We start from the raw sequence: 27255 nt of genomic DNA, 5'->3' as shown, positions 1-27255 counted from the left end.
ACCCTCCGTTTTCTCTTGTTTCCCGCTGGGTTTGGCTTCCATGGAGAGTGACGGCGTAGGGGGTAGGGGGGGCGGGGCGGGCAAACCTCCCATCCGTCAAGCTTTCGCTTTTTTCTGAGGCAGAGAGTACGCGAGCAAGGGACCGGCGCCCTTTGGCGCCGAGGTCTTCTCCCGTTCGAGGTTCTCAAAGAGTTTTCGCCATAATGTTCTTACGTAGCCATGGCTCTTCTGAAGCAGTCAAGAATTGCAAAACGGACGCATATAAACTCTCAGACGAGGAGAGCAGCAGCGAAGGCGCCTCCGCCCCATGCAGTCGTCGCCAGTGCATGCGCAGCCGCACACACTCTCTCAGACTTCTTAGGGGGTCTCTCGTACCGAGGCAGACGCGCGCAGATGCTTGTGGATAAAGAGATTCGCCGATATGTGATGAATACATGTTTAACCTGGAATGGATGCGTTCTCGCGATGGATCAAGAAAACTACGAAAATGGTCCTCCGCTGAAAGTGAACGAACTGCCGACAGGTATCCGCAGGCGAGGTGCATGCGTCGCCCACCAATGTGCTTTGCTGGGGGTCGTCTTGTCGCACCACCCCCGCGGACTTGTCGCGAATGTCTTCCTTCTTGATCTGCTTCTCTCGAAGAGTTCCAACAGCTGGTTCTTCTTCTTCGGCCTTCTCTTCTTTTTCTCGTTGACCATGAGCGGCGTTCGTCTGCTCCAGGTCTCGTCAGCTTCTCCCTGTCGAACCGAGCAGCCGCGCTCGAGTTGACTGCGTATAAAGACAATCTCGCGAGACAAGGCCCCGTTAACGGAGAGGAAAAAGGGGACAGGTTTTCGACCTATATCCTTTAGGCAGCGCAGGCTTTTTTCCGCTAGCATTCTCGGATCCCCGCTCAGACACAACGTCACGGCAGGGAAGCGTCTCTCTTTTCGCCGTGTGAGATTCGCTGTGTCGCGTCGGAGAGGTCATCTCCTGTCTTGGCGACTGCATGCTCTCTCCAGCGACAAACGCATCTGCGGCTCCCTTGTTTCACTTCGCTGCGGCAGTCCTCGACTCCGTCGTTCTCTCCCTGCTTCGCCTCCCGAGTTCCCTCTCTCCTCCTTCCTCTCTCCTCCTTCCTCTCTCCTTCTCTGTTCTCTCCACTTGCTTCGTTTCTTCGCGGCAACGGCGTCGGGCTGCACCGTTGTTCCACTCTCTTCGTTCCCGATCATCTTTCTTCGCTTCTCTCTTTTCGCCTCCCCTTGAGCTTCTCCAGCCTGCGTCGCTCTGCCTCGTGCGTCTCTCCTCTTCGTCGAGGCATCATGCTTCCAAAAAACCTTCTTCAGCAACGCCGGGAGACGCTCCGCGCCGATGCAGTCGCGGAAGGTCTAGCGTAGAGTCGCTCTTCTGTCTCTCTCTCGTCTCCTTTCGCCTTCCTGACATGCTTCAGTCCCTCAGTTCTACGACTCCGTCTCCGACGGCGCGCCATGGCGAACAGCCTCCTTCCGAGTCCCAAAGGCTCAGCCAGGCCTTCGGTCTCGCCGCAGCCGCACAAGTCTCTTCCGGCCTCGCCTGTGGAGCTCCAAGAGGCGGCGGAGCCTGGCCTCCGCGGCCCTCTGGGGATTCAAAGGCCGTTGCTGGCGCGCCCCCCGCAGGAGTCGTGGAGGAGACCGAGAGACTGATGGAACTTGTTCGTACCGTTGGTGAGCAAGGTATCTCTGAACTCGCCGAGCAAGTCGTTTTCATTGCTGTCTCCTCTTTCTCACCTCTCCTCGCGACTGTCGTCTGTACCGACGCTTGGAGCCAGATGCACTAGGCTGTATCCTGACGCAACGCCTTCCACCTCTTTCCTGTTTCTCCAGCAAAGGACCTTGGCTCTGTCGACATCTCATGTCCACACATCACAAGCACAGTTTTGTGAACGCGTACGAGATATGGAATCATGCAACGAAGGCGAACAGAGGGGAAAACAGACTTCGAAAGTCTCCAGTGCAAACAGTTTTCTTTCTGCGCCATCTTCACCCCGAGGATTCCAGCCTTTCCGGCTTGCCGCGCCAAGCAGAGAACAAGGAGAGGGATTCTGTCTTCCTACGCATCCTCCGTCGTTCCTTCTTGCGATTGTCTCCTGGTGAATCTCAACTGTTCAGCCGACTCTGCAGCTTGCTTCCCTCCGTCGCTCTCCCTATCGTCTGTCTTGTGTTCCTAGAACGCTGCCGAGGTTCTCAGGTCTCTGGCTTGCAGTCGTTTCGATGTGCCATGCACCTGTTCTCTTCACCTTAATAGACTCACAGTGAAACTGAAGGCGCACGTTTCGCGTTTGTTTTTTCAGAGACAGGAAGGCTCGCTGCATGCAGACGCGCTGTCTGTGGATTGGCGGCAAAGTTTCGGCTGTACGAGGCGACGGGGCGTTTGTGTCGCTGTCCGCCCTCGAGGTCTCTGCGCTGCAAGCCGCCGCGCTCTCGGGTGCCCTCGTCTGAGGCCTCTGGCGGGGAAGAGGAGAATGAGAGAAATCGGTTGAATCGCCTTCTGCGTCACGGCGAAGGAGGTTGTCTGGAAGAAGAACTGGCGGAGACGAGAGGGAAGCCCCCCTGTGTCCAATCAAGGGAGACGGAGGAAGTCGAGGTCTCTCTCTGCGGCTCTCCAGTTTGTTCTTCGCTACAGCTGCACGCTGCGCTGGCTGAGGCGCTCGTTTCTCTGGTGCGACGGTGTGGAGAAGGCGCAGAGGCGAGGCAGAGAGAACTCACGCAGGAGACCCACAGGAGACAGACGACCGAGGAAGACGAAGCTGTCGCTCTTCTTCAAGGCCTGCAACTCCTCAAGTCTCTGTGTGAGGTGAGGAGAAGAAAGTATCAGGAGCAAGAAGAAGGAAAGGAAACTCCAAAGAAATACGGAGAGAGACGAATAAGGTGCAGGTCGAAAAGCCTTCGTTCGTACACTACGTCTCATTCTTTTTCGAGTGGCGTCTTTGTCTCCGCCGCTGCGGGGATCTCTGTCTCGCATATCGTGTTCCCTCCCCCTGTTCTGCCCCTCATCTCTGGATGCAAATCGCTTTTCTCTTCGCGAGCGCCATCGCGCCATCCCCATACGCGCCTCACCTGCGCGTCTGCTTGTCGCCTGCGTTTCCCCGTCTCGTTCGCTTCTTGTTCTCTGAGAAGTTCTCTGTAGATTCGTCCTGCATGCTCGGTTGCCTCTGTTCCCAACCTTCCTGTGGAGACGTCGCCTGCGTCTTTCTCGTGACGTTTGTGCTCTTGCTGGGCATCCCAGGATCTCGCCTTCTCTCCAGTTTTTCCTTTTTCCTCTCTGCTTATGCTCCGGCCTTCAGAGCGACCATCAGTATATTGCCGCCTTCCACGCCGCCGGTATGGTGCCGCATCTCAACTGTCTCCTCTCCGGACTCTCCGCTCGAACCGGGGACGCAGGCCCTTTGGCGTCGCTCTCGTCCTTCCGCTCTGGCGCGGAGACACCAGGCAACGCCTCGCCTGCTCTGGCATCTGCAATTAACGAGGCCCTACAAATCCTCCTGACGCTGTCTCCTGCTCCTTCTCCGCGGAGACAGGCCTTCTCCCAAACGCTTCAGAGCCAAGCGTCTCCGTCGCAAGGTGTCTCCTCCACCTCTTGGCGCGACCCCGCAGCAGCGGCTCCGCTCCACCGGCCTTTTGTCTCTTCATCTGATCCCCCTTCTTCCTCATCTGGCCTCGCGCGAAAGGAGACAGAGGCGTTGTCTCGAGTACCGCAGCCGTCAGCTGGCCCTCTGGGACACAGTGTCTCCAAAGATTTGGAACCTCATGCACCTCTCTTTACCACTGCCTCGCAGCTTTCGGTGTCTCCTTCGTTTCCTTCTCCGACATCTCCCGTTTCTTCTTCTCGAGATGGAGGCTCGCACTCGTGCCGCCTGGGTGAAGAGGCTCGCAGCGCCCACCGGACGAGACTGCGTATCTCTGCCGGCCTCGCGCTTGGACAGCCCAAAGAAGGAAGAGAAGACGGGAGAGCGGAGAAGGTGCAGATCGGAGGCGGCCGTGGAGATGCGTTTCTTCTTCACTCCTCTCCCGGTCGAACTGTGGTCCCGGCGATCGTGCATGACCCGCGGATCCTGGCTTCTCCGCTTGTCTCTCCGCATGCGTCAGTCCCGACATCTCCGAGAGAGACAGGTTCCGGAGATCGGCCCCCCGTTGCTCGCGGGCCAGCCGTTTCTCCGACTTCCTCATTTTCCTCGAGCGCCTCCTGGGTCGCAACCCCCATCGTTCTGCAAGCTGGAACTTCGTTTTCTCAGCTTGCTGCTGCCCCTACTGGTTCCGCGGGCGCTCGCCAGAAAGGCGAACTCGATGGCGAAGTCCCGGAGGGAAGCCGAGCGACAGACGGACGAACCTGCCCAGCCACGCACTCCCGGGAGGTCTGGTGTACATACACCGGAAGCGGTGCAGCTCGCCAGGAGCCTGAGTCCGCGCTCCGTGAGGGAGACGACGGTGCTTTCGTTCCGTCTCTCGGTTCTCCACGGCATATGGCCGAGCAACGAGAGGATCGTTTGCATGTGCCTCCTGCGGCCTGTCGTTCCGGTGTTCGGTTTGCTGCTTCGCTCGCAGGGCGCCCTCCAGCTGACTTCTCTGTGGAGACGCGCTGGCAGCAGCAGCTCTCGCAAGGAGAAGAGCGGGAGACGACGAGAGAAGGACAGTGGCAAACCGAGAAGGGATGCAGAGGTGATCTGTCGCTGGCAGGGGAGAAGCTGGAGAGACACGAAGCTCGCGAAGGAGAAGCGCGAGGAGGCGAGTTCGGAGTCGCCAGTGACGTTCTGGGCTCTGTCGGAGCAGGAGACCTGTCACGAATTCATCCCTCCGATGCGCGTTTGATTCAGAGTGTGTGGTAAGAGAAACCGAGACAGGAGGACCTGAGGGAGTCTCAGTGTCGGTTTCTGAAATGGCAAACTCAGTCGCAGTCCAATGCATGTTGTAAGGTCGGCTGAGACACACTGCATGACATCTGGGTCACTGCTGTCCCACATGTACTCATATACATATATATATATATATATACATATATATATATATATATATACATATATTTATACATATATATATATACATATATATATATATATACATATGTATAAAGATCGATATATTTATAGAAATATGAATATATACATATATATATATACATATATATATATATATATACATATATATATATATATATATATATATATACATATGTATAAAGATCGATATATTTATAGAAATATGAATATATACATATATATATATATATATGTAGAGCTGCTTATGTGTGCATGCGTTGCCTTGCTCAGGCACATGTCTCCATCTATAAAAATGCATGTCTGAAGAAACATATGGCTTCTTTGCTTGCACTCTGTCCGCGGCGTCTGGGGTTGTCGTTTGACCTAGGTCGGAGGAGGCCAATTTACTCATGCATGTGTGTGCTGGAGCTGAGGGGAGTTTTACTACGAGAATTGTTTCGCGCTTCCTTGGCATCTTTCGGCTCTCAGCTGCGTTTCTCTTCGGACCCCTGCCGTTTCGCCGGTTTCGCTTGAGCACTGATTTCTCGGACGGTACCTCTGTGTTCTGTCTTCTCTCTGCTGTTTCAGCGAAGCGTTTCGCTCTCGCGATCTGCGACCGGAGGACATCATCCGCCTCGCCTCCTGTCTGCCTACGGATGTCCTCCCCGATTTCCACCCTGTCGCGCGGCTCTTCATTCTCCAGTCCTTTTGCCTCCAACGACGCGCTGCTGCTTCTGCCGCGGCCTTGACATGCGCGCGAGAGCGAGAGGAGGTTTCTCTCGCGTCTTTCTGTCTAACGGAGGCCCTTTGCGAGGCCCTGAAGAGTTCGCACGAGAAACGCACAGGCCTGTGGGGCGGACTGTCTCCAGTGTCTCCGTGTTCGGGGGGCGAGGGGGACAGACAGGCCGCGGGGTGGGCCCACAGATGTTGGCGCCGGAGCGAACAAGACGTCGAGCTTCTTCTCGCGCTTCTTCGAGTGGCGCTTGGAACTCTCCAGAGCCTGAGAGAGGTAACAAGGGCAGCGCGTTTCTTGCCCATTCTTCTTCAATCTACTACCTCACTTTTCGTTTTGTTTGTCTGCCGCCGCGTCTGTTGCCGAGGCGCCGTCGTCTCCCCTCCACTGCTCGTTCCAGTCCTACGCGCGACAACGCTTCCTGAGTCCCTTTTGCATCCTTTCGTTCCCTGCCTCTCCGCTGTCTCATTCTCTTCTTGCTCCTCAGCATCCATCCATGCATATGCGTCTGTACGTGGACAGAGGTGATGGTCTTTGCCGATCTTTGTGGTCTGAACTGTAGTCGAGTCTCTCTCTCTGTCTCTCTCTGAAAAACATTCCGGGAGGCTCCGTGACTCTGCGCGGGGTGCAGAACGACAGAGACGCATGTGTCTGTGTTTGCCTCCCTCTTTCCAACGTCTGCGGTCTTCGATCTCTCTCCCAACGCGAAAAAACTTCAAGACACAACGCTGCCCTCCCCTGTTTTGGTTCCCCAGGCCCTGTGCGTCGCCGTCTCTTCCGGCTTCTCCTTCCCTCGCGCAGAGCCTCTCTCGCGTGCTTCAGGTGTCTCTACGGCTGCGACCTTCGACTCCTCTTTCGCCCAAGAACTGACGCCGTTTTTTTCCTCTGCGGGATGCGGGTGTCGAGGGAGGCTTCCTCCTCGTTCGCTGATTCTGTCGCTTCTGTCCAGCGCCTTCCAATACGGTTTGTGGGAGCCTTCAGCGCTTCCCGAGCTTCGTTCGCTTCTCTCGCTCTGCATGCAAGTTCTCTCTCTCCGCATCCAAGCGGATCTCGATCAAGAGGGGAGGCCTACGTCGCCCGCGTCGCTCGGCGATTCTGTCGGCTCTGCAGGCAGTTTCAGTCTGTCTCTCGAGGAGGCGCTGGTCGTCGGAAGGCAGCTGTTTGCGGGAGTGACATTTTACTTCCCTCGAGCTGCTCTCGATTTCTCGTCTTCAGATCAGAGTGGAGACAACATGCGTGGAAGCGGTGGCCCACGAGTGGAGGCGCGCACAGCCGAGACAGCTTGGGAGGGCGAGAGTGTGGGGAAGAAGCTGCGAGAAGAGACACACCGCCTGCTTCAGCTCGCTCCGTGTCTCCGCGGTCGCACAGAGACAGGGGCGTCTCTCGGGAGAGAGTGGACGATCGACCGCGGCCTCATCTCTGTAGACGAGCTCGTCGCAACGTCTACCGCAACTCCTCTGACACCTGAACAAGATGGCAAGTGCTCCGTTTCCTCCTGTCCTTCGTTTCACATTCTTTTTTCTCTTCTTCCTCCCCCCTGGCGGGTCTGGGATCTGTTTCTGGCCACTACCGTGGCGTTCTTCTCCCTCTGTTCTCCCGCGCTTTTCTGTTCCTTCTGCGTGTCTCAGTCGGTCTCTGCTGGCTTCGTCTATTTCTTCTTATGCATCTCTGCGTCGCCTGTCTGTCTCTGAGGTTTGTGTGCGGCTTCGCTCTCTCCCCTCACCGGCGTTTCTCGTTTGTTCTCTCCCTTCCGCGTCCTGTCTGTTTTCAGCGTTTTTGGACATCTTCCTTTTAACGCTTCGGTGGGTGTCTCCGCCCCTTCGCTTCGTGTGGCTCCACGAAACGCGCCTTCTTCCGCTTCTCGTCTTTTTCCTCTTCAAGTCCAACTTGCTCTTTTGTCGTCCTCGTCTTCTTCCTCTCCTCCTCGAGCCTCTCGTCTTGCGCGCTCCCCGCGGGGGAGAGAGCTCCATCCTCCGCAGAACTTTCCTGCCGCCGCCAGACGCTGCGCCTGTCTCCTCAGGCCCCGTCGCCCCGCGCGCCTTCGCTGGAGCTCCACCGCGGCGCTTGCAGCGGGGAACTGAGGCCGACTCGTCTCGCCACCCTGCGCCCGGAGGCCTGAACTGCAAGTTCGGAATTTCAGTGCAGACAGCGGCAGAAAGAGGCTTTGCCCTCGGCTACGCAGTTCTTGAAGGCCTGCTTCTCCTGGACGCCCTTCTGGCTCTTCTTCGTTTCGCCTCGCGCTCGCGAGAGGTCCATGCGCTGGAGTGCGTGTCTCGTAGAGAAGCCCAAGGAGCGAGAAGCGACGAAGAAGCGCGAGAACAGAGGGAGAGATTCCCGTTCTCGCAGCAACCTGCAGAATCCTCAACAGAAAGTTCAGATCAGCGAAACGAAACTGTCAACTGCGCGGATTTCCTGGAAACCTTTGCGGCCTCTCTGGGACGATATGCGAGGCCTGGTGACAGCGCAGGAGAGGGTGCGGCATCAGGGGGCGAGGCCCTTGGCTTTGGTTCGAAAACCTGCGACTCAGGTCGGGCAAGAGATACGGAGCAATGTTCTGTCTGCCGGCCTTCGCAGCGGTCTCAAGAGCTCGACGCGTTAGCTTCTGGGTGCGATCGGTCCGCGTTTTCTTGTCCAGGCGACGCCGCTCTTTTTCCTCTTTATTTGCTCCTCCTCGGATCCCCTCGCGATCCGACTCAGCAAGAGAGAAGACGCCTTCTGCAGGGGAGTTGTACACCATCGATGACAATCCTGCAACGCCCCACACGGGGAGAACGAGGAACCTCGGACAGCCGAGGGAATGTCACTCGCGACCTTCTCTCGGAGCTCCTTTTCTCTCTCGTTGCAAATGTTGTCTCCTCAGCGTTGTTGGGTGGCACATGTTCTTCCGCTTCGTCTTCTGCTTCCTATTCGCTTGGCTCAGGACGCCCGAAGCCACTGCGGTTGTTTGCTCTCTTATCGCTGCTGGCTTGTCCGAATCCTGGAGTCCCTCGTCTTGTTCGTTCTCTCTTGGACATGGCCTGCGTCTCTGACTCTTCCACGCCGCCCTTGGGTCGACGCCCAGGCTCTCGCGCGGACCTTCTCGGTCTCCTTCTCGCTCCAGACTTTGTATACGAGCTGTGTGTCTCTGGCCAGGAAGAAGCTCGTGCGTTCCTTACTCGAAGCCTTATTCCTCTTCTTCTTCACCTTGCGGGTCTCTCTTCTGAAGGAGACGCCGACGCCTCCAGGCGGCCTGTCTCAGGCGAGGCTCTCTGCGCTCTCGACTTCATCGACCTGTGGGATCCTTCTCTCCTCCCTCCTCTCCTCTCTCGCAGCTCTTCTTCCTCTTCCGCGGCGGGCGGTCTCGCATCTTGGTGCTCTCTGTCTCAGCTCCTTCGTCGCCTCTTTTCGGTAGACGCATCAGTGAGGAGCGACGGGGCGCAAGCGCTTCTGCTCAACGTCCTTCGTCTCTCTCGGTCTCCGACGAGTCTCGCACCCGGCTCTCCCGCCTCTCGTTCCGCCTGGTGGGCGACGGTCGCCGTAGCGTCCGCGGCCTGCCGAGGCCTCAACGAGGCCGAGAGAGGTCCACGGACGCCGGCCGGACTCGCAGGCGGCTCGGTAGCCGAGTCTGGAGAGGAGGAAGCTCGCAGAGAACGGCCTGCGCCTCCTGCTCTCGACCCTCTGGGGACTGCGGCGGCGTTCTGGCACTCGCGGGGCCGAGAAGAAATGCAGGCGTTCTTCGTCAGAAACCTCGAGTGGAGACAGGACGAGGTGGACATGCTGCGTGTGGCTTTGCTGAACCGCAAGCTCGACTGGAAGACAAAGACGCAGTCTCTCCGGGCGTTGAGCGTTTTTCTTGTCTCCTGCCCGCGAGCGGCCATCGCCTTCTTCTCGTCTCCTGCTTTCTTCCAAGAGGCAGCCAGTCGAAGCGAATCCTCTGCCTCGTCTCACAGCGCCGAAGCGGTGCGAAGTCCCTGCTTCCCATTTGGGGCAACTGCATGCCTGGGTGGCGATCAAGAGATCCCCGGGCCATTTGTCTGCGGAACGCATCATGCGCCGGCTTCGGAATCTTCTGCGCCTTCTCTTCAACTGCTTCCTGCCTTGCTGTCTCTCTTTTTCTCCGTGTGTATCGAAGCCTTCGAAGACAGAGAGCCCCCGGCTGCGGAGCCTCTCGCCCTCAGCCTCTTGTCGGAGTTGCTTCGTTTCTTCGCGCTTCCGCTCCACCTTCTCCCAGCGACGGAAGTCTCTTCTGCACAGGTTCACACACTCTTGGAGCGCGAGTTGGTGGCTTCTGGAATCTTGGCGTCTCTCGTCCTTCTCCCCGCTCCCGCCCTCTGTTGCTTCGCCTTCCAGCTGGTCGCTCGGCTCCTCTTCTCTCCCTTCTGCACCTTCCTCGTCTCCTCGCGACGCTGTCCCCTCGAGCCTGGCCTCGCTCGCTGCCTCCGGAGGGACGACGCCGAGGAGTCACTCGCGGCGGCTTCGGCGGCCGCTTCGGCGGTGGTCCACGGCGTTCCTGGAGACGCAGGAGACAAGCATATGCGGCTCCTCGTCCCCTGTTGGGCGACGGCGACTTACCTTTTTCCTCTGCCCCTGCAGCAAGTGCAACTGCGGCTCGCGAGCGTCTCCTTCTGGGACGCCCGGCCTCCAGACCTCGCGTTCGGCCTCCTGGGAGACTCGTGGAGCCATCTCGCCCCGTTCTGTTCGCTCCTGTTGTCTCCTCACCTGCGGCCCTTGAGGAGACGGCGCCAGGGAACGGATGACGAGGAGCGAGAGGACGAGGAGACAGAGAGAGAGGAGGCAGAACTCGCAAAGTACTCGAGAGAGAGAGAGGACGAGATGCAGACAGGCAGCGAGGACGCTGGCTTGTTTTTTTCAGAAATTGTTGCGTCAGGCTTTGCGCGTTCTGAGCTGCCGAACTCTTCGCCGGTGTTTGAAGGGAGCGACGCGCTCTCTCTTTCTGCACAGGTGCCTCCGTGGGCCTCTCCCGAGCTTGTCAGGTTCCTGTGTGACATGCAGAATGCGTCGCTCTCTGGCCCCGAGGAGTTTTTTCTTGCTCGGCAGCCGCCGTTCCAGAGTCTCCGTTTGCCGGAGATCGCCGCTTCTCTGGCCTCTCTCTCTCGCTCGGAGTCGCCTGGCGAGGACATCATACGCCCAGCGCTCTTCGGTGGCGTCCCCTCCGCGTCCTCGAGCCTCGCCTCTCTTTCTGCCTCTGCGTCTTCCCTTGGTTCTTCGGCTCCAGTCCTCCCCGTTGTTGGGCTCTCGCGTTCCAGTCTCCTCCTGACACCACGCGTCGCGCAACTCCTCGTCGATCCCCATACCCACTACTTTTCGCTCCTGCTGCTTCACCTGCGTCGGCCGCCGCCTCTCAGAGCCGCGCCGGCGTCGGTGGGCGGCGGAGAACGTCGACGCCCTGCCAGGAGCCAGTCTGGAGCCTCTCCAACCGAAGGGGAGACGAGCGGCGCGGCGAATCCTCCCCCGCCTCCCAGCTCCTGCGCCCTGCCGCATCCCTCAGATGTGCCATTTCTGGAAGCCGTGAGGGCCGCGGAGATGCTCCTGCGCGCCCTCGCGGGAGGCGAGGCCCTCCGCGGAGACAGCTGGGGGAGACGGGGAGAGAGCGGACGAGCTGTGGGGACCGGCAGAACAGCAGAGACGGCAAGGGAGGTCCGGGGAAGCGAGGCTGAAGGAGAAGAACAAACCGCATGGGCAGAGCGGCTTCTGCGCCGTTGTGAGCAAGAGACAACGCCTCCGGCTCTGCAGACGGGCTTGGCGCGGCTCGGGGAGGTTGCTAGCCATCACATTCTGCCTTTTGTCGCGAAACTCGCCGCTCAGCTAGCCAGCATCTTGGACGCAGATTGCGCCTCCTCCGCCGGTGACCTCTGGGGTCAGGATGAAGTTTGTCGCCTCCCTGAAAGCGGAGACGACACCCTCACGTCGATTCGACCTTCTGCGTTGGCCTCTCGAGACGGCGAACGCGAAACACAGCGCGGAGACTGGGACGGGTCGCAGGCTTCACCCTCGCAGGTGTATGGATGCCAAGAGCGCTCAGGAAGCGTTGCGAGCTTCGTGCGAGAGTTGGACCTCCTTCTTGCCTGCCTCGAGTTTCTTCTCCGCTTCCTGCCGTTCCTCGCAGGCCGCAGCTTCCACGGCGGCTGCAGCGCGGAGCTTGCGGAATGTCAGCAAGCTTCGAGACGCTGGAAGCCTCGAAATCGCCGTCCCAGACCCGCGTCCGAACCGGCAAGCCTTGCATGCAGCTTCTGTCTCTGCTCCTGGTTCCACGCTGTGGATGTCCTCCGCCTCCTCGCCGACTTGCTGAGGATCTCTGAGGACCTCTCCACCCTTCGGCGCCGCGCCCTGGACCTGGCGGAGGGCCTCTTCCGGCCCTTTGCCTCCTCGTCTCGAGGCAGGGGGGGAATTGCATGCGTGGAAGCTCTGCATGCACGGGGGCCGCTTCTCGAGGCGAGACGGACCCAACACTGCTCAGAAGGCGAGGCGCGGGGGCGCAGGGCCTCGCGACTGTGGGGTAAAGGCGACTCCACCCGAGTCTCCCACGACGACGGAGACGTCGGCTGGTCGCCGGGCCTCTTGTGGCTTCCTGCATCTCGACGTCAGCTCGAGAAAGAGCTTCTTTTGCTCTTGGAGAAAGCCGAAAAGGCAGATTGCTTACAGAGTGAAGGGGGGGCGCCGTCTCACTTTGCGCCGTCGCGTGCCGCGGCCTCGGGCGCCTTGCCTTCCCTTCGCGTTGCGCCGCTTCAGGGGAAGAAGCCCGTCTGTCAGGCCCTGGTCCTGGCTGCGGCTGTGGTCCTTCCTTTGGATACATCTGCATGCAGAGGGGGCCAGACGAGTCCCCAGCTCGCTGCGCGAAACGTTTTCTCTTTGTGGCTTCATGCAGCGAGTTACTGGGTAGCCGACAGCTCGCCAGACGTCCGGCAAGCCGCCTGGTATCTCCTGCTCGCCGTTGTTCCCCGGCCGCCTTTTTCCTTCGGGGAGACAGACTCTGCGTACAGCCTTTCGCGACTGTCGACGCAAGAGGCAAGTCCTTCCCCGGCGAGCTGTGACGCTTCTGGAGTTCCCGGCCTTCTGCTGGCCTCGCTGCCGCCTCGCGCGTGGGCAGCGCTGCTCTGGCGGAGTGCAGAGGCGGTGGCGAGGCTCGCAGCCCCTGAGCCAGGAGCTGGCGGGGATGCGGCGGCCGCGGCGACTCTTGCCCTGGAGTCCAACGCGTCCGAACAGGCTCCAAGTGACCCGCGGGATGCCCCACGAGGCCCAGGGAGGCCCCTGCCTGCTGGCTTTTGTTCTCGGTGCCCTGAGTGTCTCGCAGAGTCGGTCGCGGCTGCTTTCTTCCTCTGCACGATTCTGGAGACCTTCCGTTCTCTCGCTCTCAGTGCGGGAAGCCACACAGAAGACGAGAATCTCCGACTGCATGCGACAGTTGCTTTGTCGGACGACCAGCTCCTGGCGGGTGGCGGAGACCCCTGGAGCCTCCTTGGCGGGAGACGAGATAGCGCATGGCTTGAAGACGAGAGTTCTCGAGGGAGAGAGAGAGGTCGGCGCCCTCCATCGAGAGGCGGTCAGGGAGGCGCCCGGCCGTTGCCTATTCCCAGTAGCGACGCTTCATCAAGCAGGCGATGCGACACAGACAACGTTCTCGAAACTACTTTTCCTGACGACAGAAGCGAAGAAGAAGCCGCATGGCGAGGTCTCGAATTTCGTCTTCGCTCGATCTGCCGCTGGCTTTGCAGTCCCCGTTTTCTCGGACATGTCCTGCCCTGGTTTCTTCCATTCGTCGTTCCTGCCCCGTTTCCCCGCCGCCTCAAACTCTCTCATCGAACTCCCTTGGAGGCCCAGCTGGCAGGAGTACGTCTCCTTCGCTTGGCCCTCTCTTTGTCTCCCGCCCCCTGTCTCGCGCAGCTTCTGCCGGGAGCCAGTGTCTCCTCGCCGCGCGCCGCCGACCGCTGTAGGGCGCAGGAGACACCGCCTCCCGCTCTCGGCGAGGGCCCCGCAAGGAGACACCCGGCGACTTTGTGGGGTGTGTGGGGTGGCCTCGTCGCGGCTTTGAATCCTGAGGAGGCCGCCTTCCATCAAGACTCCTTTTCGGTCACCACTTTAGGCTCGGGGTGCGATCCAAATGGCGGAGACGAGAGCGAAACAGAGCGCCCTTCTCGAGCTTCGTTCCAGACCCGGGTGGCGCGCCATTCACCCGACGACAGGGACCTGGAGAAATGGCGGCCCCAGGGACTCCAGCCAGAACGAGGTGAGGAACGAGCAGAAGGGAATGTTTGCAAGCAGTTGAGGAATCGGCATCAGGACGGCGAACTGCCGAGAAGAAGAGGCGACGTCCCAGCAGAAAGGTGCAGAGACAGCCGCGACTCTTCCCTCGCCCTCACGGTGGGCCTTGAGTCGCTGGCTGTAGCCCTCAGAGCCGCTGAACTGGACCCCGAGACCTTCGCGGTCGTCTGCGTGGAGTCGCCTCTTCTTGCCCATGTGCGTCTTCTCGTTGAAGCGGTTTTGAGGGAGGGCGTCCGCAGTTGCCAGGTAGACGCCCGCGAGTCTCGAAACGGAGACACCGTACTCGCTCGGACTTGCTGTGGGGCGCTGCGGCGCTCCCGGCACCACCTGGCCGAGAGCGGCCGCACTGGAAAAACGGAGCTCAGGCTCGAAAGCGAGTCCGGAAGTCCGTGGGGGCCTTGTCGCGTTTGTGCTCGTTTGCCGCCTTCCCGAGGAAGCAGACGAGACTCGAGCACCGAAACGAAGGACCAGGAGGGGTCTCCTGTCTCCTTTGTCGCTTCCTGCTTCTGCGACGCCGCTACGCGCCTTAGGGCATCGACCGCGCTTCAGATGTCGCAAGCGACTTCTGTGCTTCTTCTGAGGCTCCTTGGGCTCCTCTATCCGCGGGAGCGCTTGCACCTTCCTGCCGCCGCTTCACAACTCCTGGACAAGTGTCTCCTCGGCGCCCGTAGGGCTTGTCTCGGGTCTCGTCCCTCCCCCGACCCCGCGGCTGCTCGCCTCGCCAGAGACGCGGCGCGCATTAACCTCTGGGCCGCCGACGGCCTCTGGATGTTTCTGCTCTTCTGCATCCAAGTAAGCATCGAAAATACAAAAATCGCCTCGGAAAAATACCCGATGCCAAAGCGAGTGACGTCAGGCCGAACACATACGTACATACATACTGCCTATATATATATATATATATATATATGTATATACATCTGTATATATTCTAAGTATCTGCATTTGTCTGCTTGTAGCTCGGTCTCTCTCGAGGTCCCTGTAGAGCCATGTAGTTAACAAGTGTAAAGCTGGTTTTTCTCGCTTCAAGTGGATTCGCTATATGTCTGTATGTAAATATATATATATGTATATACATATATATATATATATACGATATGCGCTAATACATACTGACTGTATATATATATATATATATATATATTTATTTATATGTGTGTATGTATGCGTTGATGTATATTTTATACGCGTACATAGAGTGAGCTTGTTATGGGCCGCGAGTAAGGCGCTGCGTGTTCATTTTTTTTTCGATCTGTTTCGCGTCGCTGACAGCGCTTTCTTTCTTGGCATTTCTTTGTTGTCATTCACTGGACTTGTCGTTTTGTTGGATTTTCCACGTCGTCCCTTCTTTCTTCTTCGCTTCAGGATGGATCCTCGCTGGAGGAACGACCGGCGTCTCCTGCCTCCGCGCCGACGGGCGTCTCGCCTCTCACACCGCTCACGCAGTCCTCTTCAGGGTCGCCCCATCTGGGGCTCGGCCGCGTCCTCTCCCCTTCTGCTCTCTCCGCAGTGGTGGCTTTGATTACTTTTCTTCTTTTTCTTTCGAACGACGCCTCCAGCTCTTCGACTACGACGTCGCATGCACTTCCCCAGCCGTCCTCGCGGACCTGCACGGCCCTCTTCTACCGCCTCTCTGTTCTCCTCGTTTGCCATCTCTCCACTCACTCCCTAGCTGATCTCTGTGCTCGCGCTCTCCTTCCGTCTTCTAAGTGGACACCGCTCGTGTGTGGGGAGAGGGGGAGGACGTCAGTTTCCTCGGAGCTCTGCGCCAGCCATGCGACTTCCGGGAGACAGGGGATGTCTCTGTCTCGCGTCTCGGCCTTCACGGCGACACAGGAGAGAAAAGAGAGACGAATCTCTCCTTCGCCTCGCCTCCATAGCCCTCGCATGCAGCGGGCAACTTCCGCTGTCTCCACTCCTCCGCGGCCGCGCTCGGCTGCTTTCCTTTCGTCGCCCAAACCGTCCCTGTCTCCTCGGGCATTGTCCGGAGAGGGTGACAGGCGACTGGAAGGGAGAAAGAACAACTCTTTGTCGCTTGCATCCGACGCGAAAGGGGGTGTGAATCGGAGGCGCAGTTTCTGCGAGGGAGACACGAAGACGCAACGGCTTTGCTTTGAAGTCTGTGAGGAAGATTTTGAAGTCCAGAGGCTGGAAGACCTCTTGTTTGAGGCGACTGCGCTCTTCTTCTTCTTCTCTCCGGCGGTCGCCTTCGCTGTCGCCTGGCGTCTGCCCCTCCCGGCCTTTGAGGAGAGAGCAAAGAGGAAAACGGAGGCCGGGACTCCCTTGGCTTCCCCCGTTTTCTCAGCGACTGCGTGCGTCGCGTCGGGGACTCGGCGAGGCGAGGAGACAGCACAGACGCTTTCCTCTCGCGAACAGAGACACCTTCTGCCAATGCAAATCCTCGCAGAAATCGAGCTTCTCGCTCACGGTTCCACAGCCCGTGCGGTCATCAACTTCGACGCGTCGGAGCGGCTTCTTGCGCGACAGAGACCGCCGCAGACATCAAGCCTAAGGTCCGGCTTGGAAGAATGGTTTGCAGCTTCTCTTCTTCGAGCTCCTCTGGCGCCGCCGCGGGCCTCTGTGGAAGCGCGGCGCGGCGAGCCTCGCGAGGAGACAGTCTCCTCGACTCGAAGGCACATCACGAGCTCAGCGAGTTGTGGGGAGTTGGTCGAACGCAGGCTGTCGCGCCTGCTCCTCCTTCTTGCCCTCGTCTGCACCAGCGAAGGACGGAAAAAGAAGGAAAATGGCTTAAGAGAGGCAGTGAGAGAACGCGACGCGGCCCCGTTCGGCGTCGCCATCGCAGCTCTCAAGTCGCTCTGGCGGCTGGCTGCCACCCAGGACCATCTAAGGCGCGTTGTAAGGCTCCCGACAGCTCCCGCTAGGAAACAAGCCAGAAACGATGCTCATCGGACTTCGTCACACAAGGACAGACAACCCACATATCTACATTCGCGCATCTCAATCCCTCCATCACACAAGTTCACCTAGATATAAATATATATATATATATATGTATATATATATATATATGTATATGTATATGCATGCATGTAGAGAGGCAGACAAGAGGACATAGACGCACGTATAGGCGGCGGACAAGAAAACATATATTATTTATGTCGTTGTCAATGAAGACAGTCTTCATGCATAAGGGAAGTTGTTTTCTGGGTGTGTGTTCCATGCTGTATTGGTGGGGACAGTGTCGCTGTTCTTCGTTCTTTCCTCGATCGCGTTGACTCCTTTTCCTCGCGACTTTTTCCATCCGCTCTCTCCTTCCTATTGGGTGGGTCTTCCCTGGCTGTTTCTCCGGCGGCAACGCTGCGTCTCCACTTGTTTCTCTGTGCCCCTGTCTCATCATCAGGTGCTCGTTTTTCTTCAGCGGTGTCTCCTTGGGCCCCAGTCCCTGTCTTCCTCTCCGGACTTTTTCTCTCTGCCGTGTCCGCCTGTGCCGAGCTTCTCGTCCTCCGCGCCTTCCTCAGGCGTCTCCCCAGACGTTCTTCTTCGCTGCCGTCTGAATGAGTCTGGTCTTCTGGACGCATTGCTCGCTGCGTCGCTCGATGCTTTGGAGAGACGCGACGCTCTGTTCCTCCCTTCTTCGTCTTCCAGATGTTACGGCTCTGGAGAGAGGCGAGGCCTGTGTGTCTCTCGCGCAGGCTCCCCGCTTCCCGCTGACGCGCTTGCGACTCTTTTCTTTCTCGTCGCGGCCAGCGTCTCGGCAAAGAGTGAGAAACGCACGGAACTCCTCGGCTTCGCTGCGCAGCTCGCCACTCACGTTAAGGCTCTGCTTTCTGCCTTCGTCCACGAGGTCCGCGCGGCTCTCCCCCAGCAGAGTTCTCTCCACGCCTCGGCTTCTGCCCATTCTCGCTCTCCTCGCGTTTCTTCGCTCGCGTCCGCGGGAGCCTCGGGGGCTTCCTCGCCTCGGCTCGCGGCCCCTCACGCCGAGCCGACCGCCGCGTTTGAGGCCCGACTCGTGGGGTGTCTCCACTGTCTCCGAGCGATTTGTGGGGTGGGGGGCGTCGCGGAGGACTGCCGAAGCCTCTCGTGTCTGTTTGCAGCGTCTCCGCTCCTTTCCATCGGTGGAGACCGAGGCCCGGTGTTCGCCGAGGTCGTACGGGATCCACAGGGCCAGGGGGATCTCTCTGGATGGCCAAGCAGATGCATGCAGTCGCCTCGACTCGACTTCGCCACGAAGGGTCACTACGCAACGCAGGCGGAGATCCGCGAAACCATCGACCTGCTCGCGAGCGCGCTCCTCGTTCCCTCGCTCTCCTTCGCTTCGCTCGCGGCCCTGCTCGCCTTCCTCGCTGCATGCGTCGGCGGAGGCTCCTTTGCGGCTGCCTTCGCCTCGCCGCTCAGCAAGTCTGCGCGGCTTCTTCTTCTTTCGTCCAAAGCCTTCCTCACTGTCCCCGCGTTCCTTTTGTCGCACCGCTTCTCCCCGGCGTTGCTGGACCAAGAGAAAGAGCGAGAACGCGAGAGAGGAGAAGAAGAAGGTGAACACAAGGGAAGCAGAAGAGAGCAGAGGCGACTTTTCTTTGAGGGTGGAACTGCATATCTGCATGCTTCGCAAGCAGGGCGAGAAGGACTGAGAAAGGAGAAGAGAGAGAAAGAAGATTTCCTCTTCTGGCGCGCAGGACTTCGTTCCCTCTTGGAGCTGTTGCTGGCCACCGTCTGTGTCGATCGACGCGTCGCAGGCGGCGCTCAGAAGATGCAGAAGCCGACTCTCTGTGCGGCTCTTCGTGTCTGGCGCTCGCGGCTCTCTGAGAGCGCAGAGTCGCATCCAAACTCATCGTCGGAAAAACGAACGTTCTCCCCCTGTCGCGTCGCCTTTGACACTTTCGCTTGCCGAAGCAGAAACGGAGGGGAAGGCGCAGAAGATTCCAAAAGCGACAGAGAAGATCACCGTTCCCTCGCGGATCGAAGAGGGGAACAGGGCGCAGACTCAGACGCGGATCCTACAGACGAAACGCTGTTGCATCTCGTCTCTTCTGTCATGGAAAACATTTGAAGACAACTCGGAATGTCCAATGACGAAAGAGGGAGAATCGAGTGGAGACATGGGTCGCACAGAAAACAAAGAGAAGAGGAATTCTGTGCGATCAGCCAGCCACGGTGCAAAGATTCGAACCTGTGACCTCGACATGCGCGACGCGAAGGGCGTTAGCGACTTCGAGATTTGTCAAGAGATGTTCTCGCGCCTTTTCCCCTCACTCGCAGTCTTGTCAATTTCCGTCTCCTGCGGACTGGAGAAAAGCGACTGGCGCTTGGCGTTTGCTGAGAACTCTTTTTCCCTTTCTTGTAAACATCGTTATTCTCCTCGGCGCCTCGAGCTCTCGAGATGTCTCCACAGCCTTTTCGAGAACGAAGAAAGACACGGTTCAGATACCTCATCCGTCCACCTGCCTTCCGCTCTGTCTTTGCCTTTCTCCCCATCTACAGATGTCTATCATACGCCACTACTGTCTATGTTTACTCAAATTTTACTATGTCTATATTTGTATCTGCGTACTTCACTGTATTTTTCGTATCTCTATTTATCAACAGAGAGCTATAGATGTACATATATATATATATATATATAGATAGCTAGATATATATTCGACAGTATTAGTTGATACATATGTGATTCTATGTGCACGAACAATTCAGAACGCCACAGTTTAACTAGTTACGTTGAAGAGCAACAGAGTCCCTTCACATGCGTCGGCGTTTCAGGATCGAGAATTTGAGATTGAGAATCCAAAGGTTCCGCTTCTCTGAACGAACGCTTCACCTGAGTTTTGGGGATGCCCCGCTCTCTTGGTTTTCGACGCGCATCGTTATCCCTCTCAGATGTATACAGGAGATTCCGTCCTATACATCCATCAGTGTATGTCTAAGGATATAATCATATATCAAAGTATATACAGACATGCTGTAGATACACAGATATGTTTCTGTCTTCGTAGAATTATACATATTTATATAAACATTTGTACGTACAGTATTCTTGAAAACATATGTTTGTGTCTCCCTCTACACATAGTAATATTTAGGTAATTTTTCTCTCGGGGTGCACTCGAGTGTAGGCATGCTTGCATGCATGCATTCTTGAAAAATTAATTTTCAACAGGTTCCGGGTCGAGTGCGTTTTACGGCACAGGAGAAGCATTCGTCCACCGTATCTGCAGCCAGGTTCTGTCACTGAATCAACCAACCAATATATATATATATATATATATATATATATGCTTGTATTTATAAGCATATATACATATAAATAGATATGATGGGTGATTGTCCCCCCCTGCATTCAGTTTACACATATACACTTCACAAACAGATGGCTTTATTTTTAACAGAAGCTCAAGACTGATATGACTGCCACAGATAAACACTTTATATGTAAACAAACTGCCCTTCATGCTCTTTGGCTACGAAAACCTGGTGAAAACTCAGGACCCGGCGCATGCACCTCATTTTAAATAGGCGCTTCCTCATGCATTCCCATGCACAGTCACCTATAGATCTGTATATATATATATATATATATATATCTATGTGTATACGTCCTGAAACGCGTTTTGGACATACAGTTTAGGGCACAGTGCAAGCTCCCAGTAAACATGCGGAAGTCTACGCGTTTATACGCGCTTGTTTATATGCATGTATTTAGTTTTCTGAATCGACGAAAAAAATGGGCTCTCTGAATTTTCTCCAAGTGAACTCGGACAGACGTGACCGAGACGGAAAACGAAAGCAAATAGACGCGTCCTTGTACGGACGCTCGAGAGCGAAGAAAACTTTTGTGCTTTGTATGCTCTCCATGAACGCCCTTTCTCAGTAGACGAGCGGCAGGAGCGCGCGGCGATTCCTGGAAATGCAAAGAAATGACAAAAACGACCTGCTGGAGTGAAACCTGTTTTTAATTCGAGAAGACAAATAGCACACACGTTCTCGAGGAAGATGAAAACAGATGCATGCAGATCCAGAAGATGAACTCCGCCCTCACACTGCAAGGCACTCCCGGGCCGATGGACAAACGTAGCTACCTGCAGGCGCCTATTTGTACGATAAATACATATATATATATATATATATATATATATATATATACATACAATTATGCGTATAGATCAAGACGATTACATTAAATAAAGATGTACTAGTTTTAATATATACATGCATGAGAACAGCTAGAGAGAATTGTCGCGCATATCTGAGAAAGACAAATTCAACGATACAGGCAATATGTTCGTGAAAGAAGTTTGTGCAGTTAGCGCCGGACTAGAAGTAGGACTCGACACACTGCCTGATAGTCACTCATACATGCATCCGGAAATGCACCGGCACAACATTACATATATATAAATGTGTATTTAGAAAGAATATAAATGCAAAAATGTAAGCTTAAAAATATATATAAGTGCGAAGGATAAAAATTCGAGCAAGTTCAAAGGCTCCATTAGTCAAAGAGGAAAGACGTACTGAGGATATGCGTCACCGAACGTTCGCCGATACCATGTATGCGTTTTTGAAGCTGCGAAGGAAATCGAAACGCAGGGAAAAACGAAAAACCGGAACGCTACACATGAATCGGATTTACACAGACATGCATGCATTTTTTCGATTGATAATATGTTGTCCGAGAGGAAGAGACAAGACATGAGAAGCGCGACACCGCCACATACCTGCATGTGGAAATCAACATGTACTGACGAACAGCCTGCAGGCGTCATCCGACGAAAAAGGTCGGCAGCGTTCCTGTGCATTCGCTATGTCTCTCTCACTTTCCTTTACAAGCCTATTCATGCTTTTGTTTGTATACGTATACATACATATGTAAATGCCGACCTCTGTATAAATACGTCTGAATACATATATATATATATATATATATATATATATATGCATGTATGCTTATGAGAGAAATATGTAAATATTTGTATACATGAAAATATACACACACATGCATATAAAAGTATAAATGTGACTATCGTGTTGTATACCAACGCCTTCTCGGGTCTGAAGGCAATGCTTCTATCCAAGAGTACGCAGCGCCAGTGGCGAAATATTGACGGAGTAGGAGCCGAAAATTGAGCCGATCCCTTTGAGTCAAGCATCGGCGACTGAGATGCGAGAGCAAGAGCGTACCGTTCACAGTCATTGTTGCGACAACAAAAGACAAGCAGGCGATGCTGGAGGCAAAGCGAAGAAAAAGAGAAATTCATAAAGTTACAGAAAGAACGCAAACATCGCGAATCTGTATCACGTCAAACAACTGAAGTACAACAGTCAACAGATGCAATAATGCTTCCGCGCATTCGCCGCTATGAAAACAAGCATTAAAATACAGAGATACATTTATAGAATATATACACATAGAGGCCCCTCATGGTAGCCCTCTCGGCACAACCAACAATAGAGAAAAACATCTCTGCAGACATAAATTCAGCTCTCTACGCCCTTGACCATATACACATATAAATCTATATGTGTAGATGTACATATATATATATATATATGTATATATATATGTATATATATATATATATATGTAAGTATACATAGGTATACATATACGTAAGTATTTTGTGCGTTGACGAAACTAGAACGTGCATGCACCAGTCAGGAAATGCATTTCTGTGGAACACAACTGCCTCACGTAGGTGGCGAAGGTAAGAGCAGACAAAGGCAAAGGTAGATGAGAATTTCTGCCAAGTAGTGGGGACAGGAAACGAAGGCGAAACACCCGCCCCGAGGAATGCTGTAGGCTCCCGACGCGTCTCTGAGACTTGGGTGGATCGTCTTGGACGCGGACGAATCCAGAAATCTCTCTCGGCCTTCTGCAGAATCCGCAGGACGAAGGCGAGCGAGGAGCATGTGACTGTGAAGCTGCAGAGAGCAGACAAGGCGGAAGAAAGGCGGGTGGAGACAGGCAACAACGCATCCAGTTGCCGGGGACGAGCGGATGAAGAGATCGTCAATCAACGCAAGCGCAGGAGGAACGGAGCACGGAGAGGAGGCAAAAGAGAGACACAGGAGCAGGGAGAGAGAGACGAAGCGATCCAGAGCAACATGGAAAGGTCATGACACAGAGAGAGAAAGAGAGAGCGAGGAAGATCGAGAAAGAGCTAGAGAGACAGGGAGATCGAGTTGGGGAGAAAAGGCAGTAACCCCCAGAGAGACGTGGAGTGAGGGAGGCAGCGGGAGCGAGAGAAGGCGACACAAAGATTGGTGCGGAGGATTTGAAAGAAGTGGAGGAGACACAGGGAGAGCGCTAAGAGGCGCAGACAGAGAGACGCAAGGCCCAGAGAGAACGAAAGAGGGAGAGGGACGCAGAGAGCGCCTGAGAGAAGCAGAACGACAGAGCGAAAGCGACGGAGAGGTACCCGAAGCGGCCGAGTTATAGAAAAGAAACGTGCATGGATGCGACGAGCGTCAGAGTCTGAGAAGCAGTACTAGGGACCGAACACAAGATTCGCCGCTGTCTCCTTCTATAAGCCGTGCCTTGTTTTTTTGTGACTTGTCTCTCTTCCACAGAGGACTGCATGTCTCCGTCCACCTTCAGCACTGCACTGTTGTCTCTCGTCTTTGTTTTTTTCACTTTGTTGACTCCGCGAAGCTCCGACGCCGTCAGAGGCGCGAAACTCGGCACCCACCTGCATGCAGTTGACGAGGAGAAACGCTGCGAATGTCATGCCGACCGACCCTGGAGGAGAGGTCGCACGCGCTACGAGAGCCTCGCCGACATGTTGGATCGAAGCAGCAAAGAGAGCAGGAGACGCTTCGAGCGACAGAGGAAACGCGTTCGCCGAGCAAGACGGCAAAGGCTGAGAGGAGAGAAAGCTGCCGAGACTTCCAAGCAAAAGCGACAGAGGAGTTCCGACGTAGAAGCTGAAGAGAAGGTAAAACAGATCCACGAGAGAGAAGAGCAGCGAGATTCTCAATCCGTCGAGAAAGAAACTGTCTGTCACTGCATCTCTCGGTTCACTCATACAGTGAGATCCATTCTGCCGCAAAGTGAACGATCGGCAATACGCGACAAGAAACCTTCTTTTCTCGCAGTCAATTCATCGTACACATGCATGTATTTGTATTGCAAGTGTATACTCTACAGATGCGCATATGCATATAAATATGTATTTATATATATATATATATATATATATATATATGCATTTATGTATGTGCGTAAGATGATAGACGGTATGGATACAAGGAGGTTGAAGTCACGAATCACGGTTTTGTTTTTGTACGTCCTGTTTCGTTTATCGAGCTTTTTTCTCTTTCCGCTTTCCGGCTGTCGCCTGCTGGCCCTCGTTTTGACGGGCGCTGCGTTCCTTTCGCACCTCCTCGTTTACTCTCGAGTTCTCCCTAGACGTTCAGAGGTCGTCACAGAGACAGACAAGCGCATGGAAACATGTATAACTCCATGCACCTGTCCATAGACCGACACAGAGATAAACAGATGCACACAGGTATCGATGGCCGTTGATATCGATATAAAGATGCCGAAACTTCAAGATTCACTCAGATAGATGTCGACAATCGCACCGTCTCGGAATCACGGCTGGGGTCCCCGCAGTGCCGACAAAGGCACGCGTCTGTCGGAGTTCGACATGTCTTTCGCTTTCCTCTGCTATTTCGCGTTCTTCTGTTCTTCACCGCTCTTGGCTTCTCTCCCATCATCTTTTCTTTCGCTCTCCTCTCTTCCCTTCTTCTCTTCTTCCTTTTCGCGCAGGGTCGCTTGCCTTAAGCCGAGAAGGTAGGCGGCGAGGCTCATCTGTGATGCCGTTGCATGCGTTCGCACGACGAACAGCTGTTCCAGGAGTCTTCGGAGGCAGTGGAGAAAGAAAAGCAAAAGCGGCAGAAGCAAGTCGGCGTCCGTCGCCATACCCGCTGCATGCAGAGACACCGCAGAGTCTTCTTCAGTCTCTCCAGAGAACGGCGAGGCTGCTGGATACCTCCAGGCCTGTTCAACGTTCCTTTCTGAATGAAGCGGCCTAGCTCCTGCACGACCCTGTCTCGTCCTTTCAAGATAATATTTCCTCTTCCTTCCTTTCTCGTAGCTCTCCCTTCCTCGTGAGCTTCTCGTTCTTCTTTTATCTGCCTTTCGCTCTTGCTTCTCGCGCTTCTTCTGCTTCATCTCTTCTCCTGTCTTGTCTTCCGACCTGTTACTATTACTCCTTTCACCTTGGGTCGCCTCCCTGCAACCGCTGCTCCCATTTCTCTGATCTGCCTTCTTCATGTCTTCTTTGCCTCTGCCCGCATCTGTTCCACGTTCTCCTTTTCTGCTTCCTCTGCGTCCAGCTTCCTCCTTGTTCTTCTTTCTTTCGTCACCTTTCCTCCTTTGTTTCATTTCTTTGTTCTTCCTTCGTTCATCTGCTTTCGCCGCTTCCGCCGCTTCCGCCGCCTTTTCTCTCTTCTTGATCGCAGTACCTGATTCTTGTCTCTTACCTGCTGCCTCGTTCACAAGCCTCCCCAGATCTGACTTCCCCCGCTGGCCGTTCGACGAAGGTCCTTGTGGGATGCTGTCCGGCGACGCGTTCGAGAGCAGAGCGGAGACAGGTGTATCGTTTTTCTCGGGGAGAGACAGGCGACAGCGTCGCAGGGCCAGCGAGAGCAACAGAGCCATCGCGAGCGACAGACCAGCGCCCAGAAGGTAAAAGTGCAAGAACAGGCTCTTCTGTACGGGGACGGCGAGAGCTTTCAGCATTCCGTCGGCGCAGTTCCGGACAATGGATGCCTTGGTCTCTCTCTCCTGCTGGTCCTCGACTGCAACCTGTGATGCCCCAGTTGCCTCCGCTTCACTCTCTTCTCCACCTGCAGCTTCGGATCGCGGCTCTCGCTGTGGCGCCTTGTCCCTGCATGCAGCCTGACCCTCCGCCTCCTCCTCCTCTCCAACCTCTCTCCTGGCTTCCTCTCTGTCTCCACATGCGTCGTTCCTCTCTCGCTGCAACCCCCACCGCCTCTGTTCGTCTTTCGCGTTCTCCGGCCTCGTCCTCGCGTCGCGTTGCAGAGGCAACTGGGCCAGGGACTGCGAGCATTTCTCCGTCACCCGAGCTTCCGTTCCTGACCCAGTGGACGACAGAGAAAGACGAACTTTTCCATGGGCCGCGAGCGCCCCCAACGAGTACGGGAGCACGAGCGAGAGCACCGCGAGGACAGCTGCTGCGAGGAAGCAGAGGACGGCGGTCCAAGAGAGGCAGAAGAGGAAAAACGGAGAAAGCAGGAGGGGATCGAGACAGGCGACAGACACTACAGGAATCGCGAGAGAGAGAATCACACCGAACGCGAGAGCGGAGGGAAGCGAGTTCATGGTGGTGAGAAAGGAGACAGAAGAAAATAGGCCGGAGAGAGCCTCCGAGAAGGAAGACGCGGGAGGAAGGACGATCCACCTGTCTCCAGCGTTTAAAAAGAAGGAAGATGAGGATGAAAAACTCCCTTGCAAAGCGCGCAGAGAAGTTGTCGTGGTGGAGACCGAAAAACGCGCGCTTGCTTACCAATGGACGAAGTCCACTGACAGGCGCGGCTTTCCCCTTTTCGGCGAGTATAGATTTCTTCGCTTTTCTCCGCATGCAGCAGCCGGTCTGTTCTCGCTGCTCGCGGCAACGCGCGCGAGACGAGGCAAGGGACGTCGCCGACAAGGGCAACGCATTTCGAGTCTGCACCTCTGAATCGGCATCTGCCTGCTTCCGACCGACTCCCAGTAGACGAGCTGTACACAGCCAACGACGCGCAGCAGCCGAGAGAGCGAGACGAAGGAAAAGGCGAAGCGACGTAGAAGAGAACAGAAACTGCAAAGAGACAGAGACAGCGCGAAGGAGAAGCGACGACGATGGAGACAAAAAGAAAGAAAGGAAGAAAAAAAGAAAGAAAGAGAGAAAAGGACGATGGGGAAGGAGACACGAATCGAGAGAAACGAATTTGGGAAAGGGCGTCGCTGGGGACTTCCATAAGCCTTTTGCAGCATTCGCGGACTGCTTATACACAATTCCGATAATTTCAGGATTCAGTGTGCTACCGTAGCATCAACAGGGAGCGACGCATTTGTCACAAAAAGTCCTTCGAGCTTAGACTTGCGGAACTGGAGAGAGGCCGCAGAGGCCGAGAGCTTTCCTCGGGCATGCAGGTCGACAGACCTCCGCCTTTTAGTCCGTTAAACGCCCAAGACGCAGCAACTAAAAGCCGAAGAGAATCAAACCCAATCACAGGCCGAGAACGACGAAGGTTTCTTCTTCTTTTCACGATGCCTCTCTCTGTTGCATGAGCACATTTTTTTCGTGCATGCACG

General features: G+C 55.5%; 2 protein-coding genes across 2 annotated transcripts; one reads left to right on the top strand and one right to left on the bottom strand.

Moving 5' to 3' along the window:
• Positions 1-1420: 1420 nt before the first annotated feature.
• On the top strand, positions 1421-18987 carry TGME49_272155 (hypothetical protein; the record flags this gene model as incomplete). The annotated part of the gene is made up of 8 exons (XM_018781645.1): positions 1421-1682; positions 2309-2811; positions 3302-4836; positions 5579-5999; positions 6479-7199; positions 7495-14774; positions 15348-16838; positions 17344-18987. 8 exons carry the CDS (start codon positions 1421-1423, stop codon positions 18985-18987), a joined length of 13857 nt encoding a protein of 4618 aa, XP_018636681.1.
• Positions 18988-20798: 1811 nt separating this feature from the next.
• Positions 20799-26280, bottom strand: TGME49_272180 (3-oxo-5-alpha-steroid 4-dehydrogenase; the record flags this gene model as incomplete). The annotated part of the gene is made up of 7 exons (XM_018781646.1): positions 20799-20832; positions 21447-21498; positions 22113-22156; positions 22624-22853; positions 23621-23855; positions 24713-24860; positions 25419-26280. 7 exons carry the CDS (start codon positions 26278-26280, stop codon positions 20799-20801), a joined length of 1605 nt encoding a protein of 534 aa, XP_018636682.1.
• Between the last annotated feature and the right edge of the window lie 975 nt (positions 26281-27255).

The sequence above is a fragment of the Toxoplasma gondii genome, chromosome VIII, assembly GCF_000006565.2.
Source record: "Toxoplasma gondii ME49 chromosome VIII, whole genome shotgun sequence".
In the NCBI taxonomy this organism is placed as follows: Eukaryota; Apicomplexa; class Conoidasida; order Eucoccidiorida; family Sarcocystidae; genus Toxoplasma; species Toxoplasma gondii.
The sequence above is the reverse complement of the archived record's forward strand: the minus strand, read 5'-3'. Positions and strand labels throughout refer to the sequence as shown.